Source organism: Girardinichthys multiradiatus, chromosome X, assembly GCF_021462225.1.
Source record: "Girardinichthys multiradiatus isolate DD_20200921_A chromosome X, DD_fGirMul_XY1, whole genome shotgun sequence".
Classification (NCBI taxonomy): Eukaryota; Metazoa; Chordata; class Actinopteri; order Cyprinodontiformes; family Goodeidae; genus Girardinichthys; species Girardinichthys multiradiatus.
Genome location: NC_061817.1, coordinates 22,483,738 through 22,496,301, shown reverse-complemented (window position 1 = coordinate 22,496,301; position 12,564 = coordinate 22,483,738). Strand labels below are relative to the sequence as shown.

General features: G+C 39.4%; 1 protein-coding gene across 1 annotated transcript in view; it reads left to right on the top strand.

Annotated features, from left to right (window-relative positions):
- LOC124863574 (cAMP-dependent protein kinase type I-beta regulatory subunit-like) overlaps window positions 1-10,750 on the top strand; it is a 105,682-nt gene extending 94,932 nt beyond the window's left edge. Inside the window, exons 10-11 of the mRNA XM_047358009.1 lie at window positions 7,549-7,630; window positions 7,964-10,750. Coding sequence (XP_047213965.1) covers window positions 7,549-7,630; window positions 7,964-8,136 — 255 coding nt within the window. The 3' untranslated portion in view covers window positions 8,137-10,750. The remainder of the gene's footprint in view (window positions 1-7,548; window positions 7,631-7,963) is intronic.
- The last annotated feature ends 1,814 nt before the right edge of the window (window positions 10,751-12,564 follow it).

Below are 12,564 nucleotides of genomic sequence, written 5' to 3'. Positions count from 1 at the left end.
GTAAAAAATTACCAGGCGTGATCAGCCATCAGAGATCTGTAAAATGATGTGAATCAGGTGAATTTTGTTTTAATTCAACTTTACTAATAGACTTTTTATACATATTGGTTCTGTTAAACATTCTCATTACTCATTTCTACGCATCTCTGTTGTTCTTTGCAACTGAAGGTCATCGCTTCAATAAGATAGAGAACATTTCATAGCATCTAGATAGAACTTTGTAAAGTGCCTTCTGAATTCCTCACATTTTGCCACATTTGACATTAGTTACACATTATACATTATACACAAATGTCCATGTGTTTTGTTAGGATTTTATGTGATATACCAGTGTTTGTCAACCCAGGTAATCAAGGCACACTGACCTGCATGTTTTAGATGTTTCTCTGCTTCAGCACACCTGATTTGGGTGATTGCAGTTCAGCCAAAGCCTATTAATTACCCTTTAATAGGAATTCAGCACAGGCATCTGCTTCAGCTGAAATATGTGAAACGTGCGAATGCAAGGAAACATCTAAAACATGCAGGGCGGTATGCCTCGAGGACCATAGTTGAAAAACACTGTTATAGACCAAAGGTAACTCTGGAGGAGCTGCAAATCTGGTGGGAGAATCTGTAGACAGGACAACTATTGGTCCCTCAATCCTGCAAATCACCCTGAGCACCCCATACCTCCTGTTAAACATGGTGGTGGCAACATCACGGGGATCCTAGTGTGGGGATACTTGTGCGTGGGCAGGGAAAGTTGATCAGAGCTAATGGGAAGATGGATAGAGCTAATTACAGGGCAATCCAGAAAGGAAACTTGTTAGAGGCTGCAAAAGACTTACGACCGGGGCGGAGATTCACTTTACTGCAGGACAAGAGAAATACAGCCAGGGCTAGTATGGAATAGTTCCGATTAAAACACATTCATCTGTTAGAATGACCCAGTCAAAATCCAGATCTAAATGTAACTGGGAATCTGTGGCAACAGGTGGAAATGTATTTTTAAAAATGCTGTCCTTACAACCTGAATGAACATGAGCCATTTTTGCAAAGGAGAATGGGCAGAATGTTCAGTCTGTAGATGTTCAAAGAGAGCAGAGACATTGCAGTGAAAGTATTTTCTCAGAGGGGCTGTCTACATATGTGCAGCATAATTTTATGACTTTTATCAGTAAAAACATCCTTTTCCTGACACCCTACAATTACTGTATGCCCCGCTTTGCGTTAATCAATCACTTAAAATGCCAATAAATTTCATTGACGTTCGTGTTTGTAATGTGACAATATTTATGAAGTTTTAAGCAGACTTAAGCAAACTTTCTAGCATTGTATTTAACCAGTTGGTCATGTGGAAGGCTTTCCAAATTTAGCTGCAGACATTCTTCAGAGGTCAATTTGATTCTGCAGAAAATGGAAATTGCATTACTCACCAATTTGAGAGTTTGAGCATGCTAAAAGGGGAAAATTATGGAAAAATATGCTGTGGGCTGTTGAGAGTAGAAGATGGAGATAAAATGGGAGCAAAGAGGGAAGGCATTTTACGATTCAGCAAACAAGTCTTAGCTTGTGCTTATCACAAATCAGCCCCTCTTATCGTGAAGGAGCATGACTACTTTTTATACAAGAATCATTACAGTTTCCTGCTTTAAATCTTTCTGCCCTGCACACACCCACTGTTTTTCCACTTATTTTTGCACCAGTAGCAGTTCAGTTCTGTCTGTAAGCTCATGTCTCATGGCAGCCCGACTTTCCCAGAGCGCAGTGGACTGGGCTGGAATGCGTGTTGCTGACTTTCACACGGGGTCAGGAGACTCAACCTCCTGGGAGGGAGACGAGAGAGAGAGGAAGACAAACTGAGGCATAGGCAGAAAAAGATGAGTAAAGGAGAGCAGCACATGTGGGCAGACCACAAAAGAAATGAGGGAAAGGAGGATTTTAAAAGTGTGAGTAACTGCAAGTAAAGCTTCGTGCAGTCTCGCCATCTTCTCCCTGTTTGCAATTTAGTTTCATGTGCACAGATTTATTTCACATCCCTCAAGGTTGTCATTACAATATATATGATTGAGATGTATTTGCTCATATTTCCCTTGTGTCCTGATCTGTCTCCTCTCACTATTTTTGTTAGTTTGTCTGTTATTGGTGGATCAGCTGCAGAAAAACCCCATCACTAAATACATTCTGCTTAAAAAAAGGAGCGCATAGAGACATTAGAGACATTTTTTTGGCCTGGATGGAGGATTAAGGCCTTATTGAAAAGTGATATGTTTACATTTTATTCTCATACTGTACAAACAAGCCCTCTCAGGCTCTGAGGGCCAAGAGGTGACGGATCTCAGCCTTCTTAACATCAACTGGTTCTGCTTCCTTTCTTATTCTTCTTCTCCTTTTACCTCCAGGTCATAAATGCAAGGCTTGTTATTTTAGAACTGAAAAAACACAACAAAACATTTAATAGAAATGAAGACATGTAGAAAAAATCAGTACAACAAAAGTATTTGTTTGTTATAACACCAAACAAATAAGTCAGAAATCATCCTGTATTTAAATGAAGATGAAATTATACAGATACACTTTATTTACTAATTAGCTGGCTTGTTGGTTTTATTTAGGGGTATCAGAGTAAAAGGGGCTGAATGCAAATCCATGCCACATTTTCAGAATTATATTTGTAAAAAATGTGGGAACTATGTGTCCTTATCCTTACATACTACTTTGATTAGTCACATAAAATTCTTATAAAACATATAAAAGCTTTGGGTTGTCAGGTGACACAACTGCAAATGTACCAAGACATGTCTGACCCCCTCTAACAAGGAGAGCATTAATAAAATGAGCAAATAAGAGGCTTATGGTAACTCTGAAGGGATCAAAAGCTCAGAGAAATTGCCTTCAGGAGCAAATTTTAGCCATGCCCTCGCCAAATGTCGATTTTATTAAAGAGACTGTAATAAGAAGGACACAGCAAGCATGTTTAAAAAAAAAAAACTTTTTGGACTACATGCAAAATGCTATAAGTGGCTGAAAACAAACACTTCTAATAACACCCTCCAAATGTGAAACATGACAACGGCAGCATTATGCTGTGGTGATGCCTGTCTTCAGCAGGGACAGGAAATCTGGTCAGAGTGAAGATAGATCTGGAAGTCCTGGAAGAAAACCTGTAAGAGGTGTTTGTGATGTGAAAAATGTGGATGATCTAAAGGGTTAGGAATACATTTGCAAGGCACTGTGTTTTTGTGCTTTATACCTGCCATGCTGCCAAATTATTTATTTATTATGAATATCAAAATAATGAGTAGGTAAAAATTATTTTTTAAAGTTAAAATGCAAGTCCTATTTTTATTCCACGTCCTCATATCTTCTGAGCTGTGAACAGCCATTTTCGAGTCTTGCCACAGATTCTGAATTAAACAAGCTTTGATCTAAACAGGTTCTGGCTGCATGGCTAAGGTTGTTGTCCCACTGGGAGTTGAACCTCCACCCCAGTCTCAACTTTTTTTCCATCCATCTTAGAATCAACTCCGACCACCCTCACAACAAAGCATCTCCACAGCATGATGCGGCCACCACTGTGTTTCATTGTGGGGGTGGTGTTTCCTACCACACACAGTGTCTTGAACTCACATGAACACCAGTTTGTGTAAAATTCTCATAAAATATCCTGAAGTTTGTGGTTGTAATGTGATATTATATGTACTATATTGTTTATTTTACTGTTTAATATGTGCCATGCAGTTATTTGATTACAGAAAACATTTCTCTTTTAAATATTGTTAGGATACAAGTCATGAAGTCATCTTCTCTGCTTATATATTAGCTCTCATCTCCCCCACTAATCAGTCTAAACAGTATTTCATAAGCTGTCTCAAATTTGTCTTTTGACCTCCCACAAGAGTAATCACACTGACGGGACTTAAAGGGGCCCTGTGGGTCACACTGAACAAAGACCCTCTGTGGATTTTCAACAGCATATATCATCTGCTGTTCGTCTGTATCCAAAACCTGTTTCCTGAGGTGCTGTTCAGCTGATGCCTGCTTTAAGTGAGTGCAGATCAATGGAGTTAATAAATAAGGTCATTATTACCTGAGGTTTTTTTTTCAAATAATAAGATGGTTTGAAGGACGGTAAACAGGTCCTAACTGAGTTCAACCATTTTTGCTTTAGCGTACCCCTCAGGTGTGGATGTAAGAAAGTAAATTCAGTTAGAAATGGGGTTGTTAGCAGTCTGTGAGCTGTGTGGATGTGTGTGTGTTTGAATGAGAAGCTGCAGACACTCTTGGTGCTGGGTGGCCCCATGAACAGGCTATTCCGGATATCGCCTTTCTCCATTGTGGCCTGTGCCTCTGTCTGTGTTTCTCTGAGCACGTTGGCGTTCCAGTGCTTCTCATACAAGCAAGCTGTTACATTTTGACTTGTCATCCCAAGTTGATTCATTACCTTCGGCCTCTGGTATATTTATTTAAGTGCTGATGCATGTGAATATGTATTTCTGTGCATGGATTGTGATAAAGTACCTGCTGAGGGACAGATGACTGCTTGTCTCTTCTTTCATTGGCATAAACTATGTATTGACCTGTGATTCACGCATATTTTTTGTTTGTTTTCCTTTATGCCTGACCTCTCCTGCTGTCTTTCTTTGTCAGCAGTCTGCAGCAGCCTTTGTTATGCAAGCGAAGCTCTTAAATGTTTATAAAAGAAATATCTGTGGAGCAGAGCACTCCCCCCTGAGGTGGTACAGTATGAGATGGTTATCTGGACCACACTGGATGAGGCCTGTTCATGAACAACGGTTGTTGCAGTGCTGTGCTGTCTCAGTCTCTTTGTTTGGACATGAATGGAAACGAGAGTATTACACTGGTTGTAAACACGGCAGTGCTACTTTGTAGCTTATTCACATTTCTTTTAGTTAAGAAAAACAACTGCAATTCTACAAAAGCAATTCATAAGTTACAAAACTAGTGCTTGGCTGAGGTAAAAAAAAACAATAAATGTGAATTATACTAGAAAGAGATTCATCCTAGATTTAGTGGGTAAAATATTTTTGTTTTCGCATCATAAACAGCAACTATGAACCATTTTTTGTTTTAATCTATAAACAAAACCACAACCAGCTGTCTATTATAAGGAGCAGCACAACCACAACCGAAGTATGTAGCTGATCACCTTCTTACTTAAGAAATTAAGGTAACAAAATGTATAAATCAAATTTGATTCTTAATTTCATCATTTCATCATTTTTCAACAACTGTTGTTTTATTTTTAAGGGAACAAATTCACAACACAGAAGTTGATAAAGTTATTCATAAGTACTTTCTAATTTTTTGCTAAAATATTCATGCTCCTTAAATCTTCTTCACATTTTGTCCCATCAAAACCAAAAACCTCAGTGCATTTTATTGGTATTGCTATGTTATGAGACGTACACAGAGTGGTGCATTGTGCAAGAAAAGGATAAAGGTTTTAAGTTTGTGAGTGGAGATTTTCTCCATTCTTTGAACTGTAGTGTTCACCTTCCAGCCTGACGAAGCTTGAGCTATTTTGCAAACCTTGCCACAGATTCTTCCTTGGTTTTATGTCTGGACTCTGTCTGAATCAACATATGAACACACTTTGAACTAAATCATTCTATTGTAGCTCTGGCTCTATGTTTAGGCTCATTATCTTGCTGGAAGGTGAACCCTCGGCCTCAAGTCTTGTGCAGCCTCTGACAGATTTTCCTCCAGGGTTTCCCTGTGTTTAACTCCATTCATCTTCCCATCAACACTGACCCTCTTCCTTCTCTCTGCTAAAGGAAAGTATTCCTACACCATGATGCTGCCACCAGCATGTTTTACTATGGAGTCTGTTTACAGTGAAGTAAATCACACCGAGTGTTTAGCATTCAAGCCAAAAAGTTCAAGTCTGACAAGAGCACCTTCCATTTTTCCATAAGGGCCATATTTGTCAAGTGCATGACAGTTAGTTGTCATGTCACTTCTTATGGTTTTCTTTTAACAATGGCTTTCTTCTTGCCACTCTTCCATAAAGACAGCATTTGTGCAGTGCACAACTAATAGTTGTCCTGTGGACAGATTTTCCACCTGAGCCGTGGGTCTCTGCAGTTCATCCAGAGTCACCATGGGCCTCTTGTCAGCAATTCTGATAAATACTCTCCTTGCCTGGCCAGTTAGTTAAGTTATCGGCCATTTCTTGGTAGGTTGTGCTGTGCTCTTTTTACGTTCAGGTGATGGTCTTATCTGTGCGACAACTTGGGATGTTGTTTTGAAAGCATTCAAAAGAGCCCCTCCTCCAGAGCAAAATGCACTTTTCTACATCATGTCAACATGGTAACTGCATCACTGCACAGATTTTCCAGAAATTATTTGAAAAGGACATTTGCAAATTACTCTGTGCTTGAAATACTCTGCACAGCTCATTTCTAGTAAAAACTCACAGAGTGACACACATCCTTTTGTTGAATACAGTCTCACCTTTGTCTGCCAGCAGTGAGTAGCTGGCAGTTTGAGGGGGGTTCTCATTAGGCCTCATTATATTCATATTTAGCATGATTAGCCTGGTCAGCAACCAGGAGCAAAGAAAGCAGAAAGGGATTAGAAACGTTTGAGGGATTGCTGGAACAATCGAGTCCGTCTTGTAAAGCAGTCCACGACAAGCGGGAAGTTCCCCTCCTGATTTTCCTTTTTTACCTGCCATCAATTACAGCAGCTCTTGGGTGCATGTTTCGAGATTAGCGCTGAATATGCTTGGAAAGTACGGCTTCAAACATATGTTTGGAAGATTGAGGAAAACGATACATCTTCAGGCATGTAGTATAAGGTTTGCTAACAGCTGCAGGACTTATCCTTTGTTGGCCCAATCCAAATCCGAATCATTTTCCTTTCCTTATGCTTTTTAGATGACTCACACACACAAACACACATACACAGGCTTCTCACAGCAACAAAAATGCATGGTGAATATGTGCATTGCCTGGAGTTATTAGTGTCCAAGCTGAAATTATCTGTGCTTTTTCTGATGCTGTGTTTCCTAATATTAGTTCAGAGCTTTTGTGTATGTATGTATGTGTGTGTGTGTGTGTGTGTGTGTGTGTGTGTGCAAGGCAGTGTTTTGGGTCATTTAAGGACTTAAAGCTCTTCTTTGTTGGACAATACAACAGTTTCCAGTTAACGGATGAAGTCCGATTAAGAGGATTTTGTGATGGAGACAGTGCTGACTCACTTCATCCCCAAGTGGACTTAGATGTTTGTGTTTATAATCCAGTGGAGGAACCACAGCAGAGCTAATTGATTTTTCTATTACGTCCCATCTTGGAATAAACCTGCTCATGTGTGTCCCACTCAACAGGTGTCCGTCGCTCAGAGAGGAGGACTAAATCCAATGCACCTGTGTTCTTATGAAGCAAAGGAATTTTCCCCTCAGCCTAATTCTCCTGATGATTTTCAACCTCCTCAGTTTGGCCATTTTTCAAACATATATTCTTCTCATTGTCACCTGTTTTCTTTCCTGTGTTTTGCTTTTCTTTTCCACAACTAATCACCTCTCTGTTTCTCTGTGTGCAGGGAATAGCCTCTGTTCTGCAGCGCAGATCTGACAATGAGGAATATGTGGAGGTCGGACGCCTCGGACCCTCAGACTACTTTGGTGAGTCTTCACTACGTTTTTCTTTTTACTTCCTCATATTTAGTGCCTCATGCAAATTATGTATTATATTATTCTAAATATACATGACCATCCAGCTTGTTTAGCAATGACCTTTTAGGTCTTGACTTTCTAGTGAAGCTTTGGACTGTAATGTAATAATAATATTTTCAAAAAACTGAATTATGGGATTGAATCTATATAGTTTCACTCTATAAATTCAATTTCTGAAATAAATTTACTTTTTAGTGATATTCTAATTTACTGAAATGCATCTGGCGTCATTAGTGATTAATCTGCTTAATGTGATTTTACCCTCCGCCTCCTCTGCACCAGGTGAGATCGCCCTGCTGCTGAACCGTCCCCGCGCAGCCACCGTCGTTGCTCGTGGACCCCTCAAGTGCGTGAAGTTGGACCGACCCCGCTTTGAGCGAGTGCTGGGTCCGTGCTCCGAGATCCTCAAGAGAAACATCCAGAGATACAACAGCTTCATCTCCCTCACCGTGTGAGAGGCTCCCCCACTCCACCAGCAGGGGCGTGCACCATCATCAGCAGCATCAGAGGTTTAGCGTCAGGGTTGGGAACTGGGGTTGTGAGGACACAGGGTGGAGAACAGCGATTTTAAATGTTAAATTACACAAAAAGCTTATCTCCTACCTTTACTTTTATTTTGTGGGGTTTTTTTTTTTTTTTTAAACTTGTGCACTTTCACTTGATCTTTTCTGTCATGTAGCTTTACATCAAAAACAATGCAGGGTGTAAACCTCAGAGCGAGAACAGAAACCATTTAATTGAAGATGTAATGTAAATGAGTCGCTTTTTATCATGCACGGGGGACTTGCATAAAAATGGTGTTTGCACTTTGATGTATTTCACGGAGCATGTGGACACATTCAGGAATCACGGAGGAAGTGAAGTCATGTTTACGCACAGCGTGAGGAAGTGGGTACACATTTCTTTGCTCGCTGGATGTTGTTGCTTTTTGATGCCCCTTTTTTTTACCTCTGCCTGTGCGTTGCATCATTTCTAGACCAAAACAGTCACGCACTATACAGATCTTTTTTCCCTGAAATGTGCTTTAGTGAGAGAGCTAAACAAAAACCTTTTCTTGTCTGTTTTAATGTTTTCTTTGCTTCTATAGATTGCTCTCATTTCTATTATGAGGTTGGAGGTCGTTAGATGTAGCGGGGGGGTGGGGGCTTACTTTTACTAAAATGTACAACAATAAAAGACATGAAACATGTTAAAAATGTACTGTCTGTGCATCCAAATTGTGATGTAGTTCATTGTTGCTTCGAGCCGTATTGTTGCACTGGGTTTGGGGCAAACTTGCAAGACTGACATGCATAATAACTATCAGTCTCTGTAGTGCAGTAGCACATAAAACTTTTTTACTCTCCACTTCTTTATCTCTTGTGTTGCTCTTAGTTTTTTCAGTGGTGATTTCTTGGTCTGTAGACCTTCTGCTGCTTGCTCCATCTTTCCACATAGAGGTGCTCGGATCAGACTTTTTAGGCCATTGCTCAGAGTGAGCTTTGGAGATATTTATTTTACCTCCCACACCATCTTGCTTGGATAAGCTTAGATCCCTTATCAAGGTATCCTTGTCACAGTTCCAGTTGTTTTAATCTTTTTAATTATTTCTCTGACTGCAGATCTGAACAAGTCTGGGCGAGAAGATATGTCCCTGTAGCTATTTCTCAACTTATGAAGATTACACATCTCCCTTAAGTCAGGCGCACACTGGGTGATTCCAAATATAGGTCTTAAACATGTCACACTGTGTAAACTTTATATATTAAAATCTTGGTAGTAACAATGTCACACTGTATGATGGAAGACGTAAGACTGCAGGATTGCTGCAGCTGCAGAGTTACATCAGAAGGATCTAACAAGTTTTGGATGTTAACGCGTAGTTGGACTTTGGAAAGTAGTGGAGGATAAGGAAAAGGAGACATTTTGAAAGTGCTAATGACTTGGAGAAAAAGGAAAGTAATACAATTTTTGACACTGCCGTAGCTTATCTTTGCATAGTGAGAACTCTTCTTCTCTTGAATGGTATGTTCTCTTCTCTTTTGGTTTTTGAAGAGTGGCTAAGATAAATTTTCCTCTGCTTCGTGTCATATTTATACCCCAGGGCACTATTGCACAGTGTGAAACTGGCTTTGAAGATTGGCTTTGACAGCTGGCTTCTGTGTAACATCATATTTATTCCCCAGCGAAACAGAAAGCCATGTTTGTTTTTATTTAAACATTAAGACACTGATCAACTTTAAAAGAAAAAAAATTATAATTTCTTGGATTCTTGAAAAATATTTTTTTTCTTAAAGTTGTATTTTTCCCCCACTTAATAAATGTACACAAATTTAAAGTTTAGATTTTTCAAAATTTTCAGTGTGACAATACCCGCATAGAATAAAAGCTGTTTTATTGGCAGACCTTTATAGGCATATTTTGTAAACACAAACTGCTACTACTGTATAGGCTGAGCAGTTCCTGGTCCAAATATCAGTTGATGGAGTCTGACGACGTCAGCTCTATGAAGACAATAGGAGCGAGCCCTATGAGTGTGCAGATCTTCTTAATCTTTATGTGTTGCTACTGAACAACATCAGACCTTTGATACACAGACAATACTTGTTGGGAGCACTAGTTTCAACTTTTCTGTCAGATTAGTTTGAAATGAACAAACCCAGAAAATATTTAAGTTTCTGTGAGTTGTTCTCCAAAAGGTTCAGTCGTGTTATCTCCACAAGACTAAACTTTCTAAGCTTACACCGTCTCAGGACTGAATGAATAAATCTTCAACACGCACATCTTACCCGATGCTTGTCTTTGAGCTGATTTTCTTTGATGTTTTAATGCTTTTGCACCACTTTGGAGTTTTACGTCAGCTCAGTAACCTGATTTAGATGTTTTTAAATGTTATGAATAAGAGAGAGTTGATAAAACTAAGAACTTGTGTTGGTTTCCTTTGGTCTACAGTTCTGTCAACATTGCACAACTGACCCGATGCTATAAAAATAGGACCCTAAGAAACAAGAGTCTGTATTTCTCTTTCTGTGTGTCTTTTTTTCAACAATCAAACCATCTGGGGCAAATAAAGATAAGCTTCTGAAACTATTTTGATTTGATGTTATTTTCTTTTTGGTGGACCCTGTGTGGTCCCTGGGTGAGTGTGACTTTTCCTCACATTTCTTCTCCCCGTTTATCCCAACGTTTGGCACCTTCTCCTCCTCTCCTGACTGGACTTAGTTCCCCGCTCTTTGCTTTTACCACCCCTCATATTCTTGACTGCACATCACCTCCCTTAACTGTTATATTTGTTAGTATCCCTTCTCCCTCCTGCTTAACTCTTCAGTGACATTGCTATATTTGTTCCTATGGGCTTCTCCCTCTTCTTCCCACCCTCCATTCTTGTCTTTTGTCTGCTCTCTATCCTTCTCACGTTAAGCCGAGTGTCACTCATCCGTCATAGCGGGGCTGTCAGAAGGCCTCGGAGCTCCTCCCAGGCGGTTTTACACCACCTTGGACTAAAGCCTCTGCAGCTTTGACACATTCCTCTTCATCTTAATGTCCACTAAATCAAGTGAGGAATGTGCCCCCAACTCACTGACATTGAGTTTAATACTCCCCTCTCCACACAGGCACAGAATCCCACCTATGCAACCTCTTTGATTCACAATGCACACAAACGGACCTCAATACGTTTGCCTCTTCCGAGGTTGAAATGATAAATCACTTATACGTTATGTGTTCTAACAAGTTCTGAGGTTGGTGTCAAACCACAGATGCAACATTTCTGATTGCAGTTTTGGTCTTAAAATGTCAAATGTTTGTCTAACTTTGACTGCCTCAGGAAGAAAGCATCAGATACTGAAGCTGTACATGAAGCTGAAGATAAAGTTAGATGAATGATACATGCAGGGCTGTGGGAAAGTATTTGCACCCCTTACAGATATTTTCTGTGTTTGCTTTTTTTCACATTTTAATGTTTTAGATCTTTAAATAAATTTTAATATTAAACAAAGAAAAAAACTGGTTTTCAAATGAGAAAAGCTATCCAAAGTATATTGGCCCCGTGTAAAAATATAATTGCCTCCCATGTTAAACCATGTGTGATTAACTAATTTTTGTTTAAATTATGGTCTCACTAACCACACCCAGACATGATTACACTGACCCAAAGCACAACAGCAAGTCCATCTCTGAAAGGCTAAAAAAAAGAAGCTAGAATGAAGGTTTTGGTGGTGCGTTGTCAAAGTACGGACTTAAATCTGACTGAGATGCTGTGGAATTAAAAACCCTAAAATGTGTCTTAATTAAAACAATTCTGCAAAGAAGAGTGTGGCAAATTTCCCCCAGAGCAACGTAAAAACTCATTCCTAGTTATCGTAACCAGTTAGGAGGTTTAGAAGGGATTTACTTTTTCAAATTGGGCAAGGTAGGTTTGAATAACATTTTTCCCTTGAAGAGAAATAACCATTTAAAGTGCATTTCGTATTTATTACAGGTTATGTGTCTAAAATGTTATTTTGTTGGATGACCTGAAGCAAGTAAGCGTGACACAAAAGCATAAACAGAAGATGTATAGAAGGAGGCACAGCACTGAACATGACTGACTGAAACTAAAAAAACATGAGATGACTGTCAGGTTAAAACTTGACTAAGTTAATGTGAGAGGATTGGAAAGAATTTTAGCTTCCATGTCGTTTAGGCTCTTTGGTTGACCTCCAGGCAGGTGCAAACCAACCATTTCAGGGCCCATCTTGCTAACAGCACAATAAATTCATTTATTTTGATTCGTAATTCTGGAGATAGCACGAAACTTCACCTTATATGTACTACTGATATTCAAACATTTTTTTTAAAGAATGTCTTGATTAAAACATAAAATAGACTTTGTATGATGGGTGCGCCAAAGTTAACAATGTTAA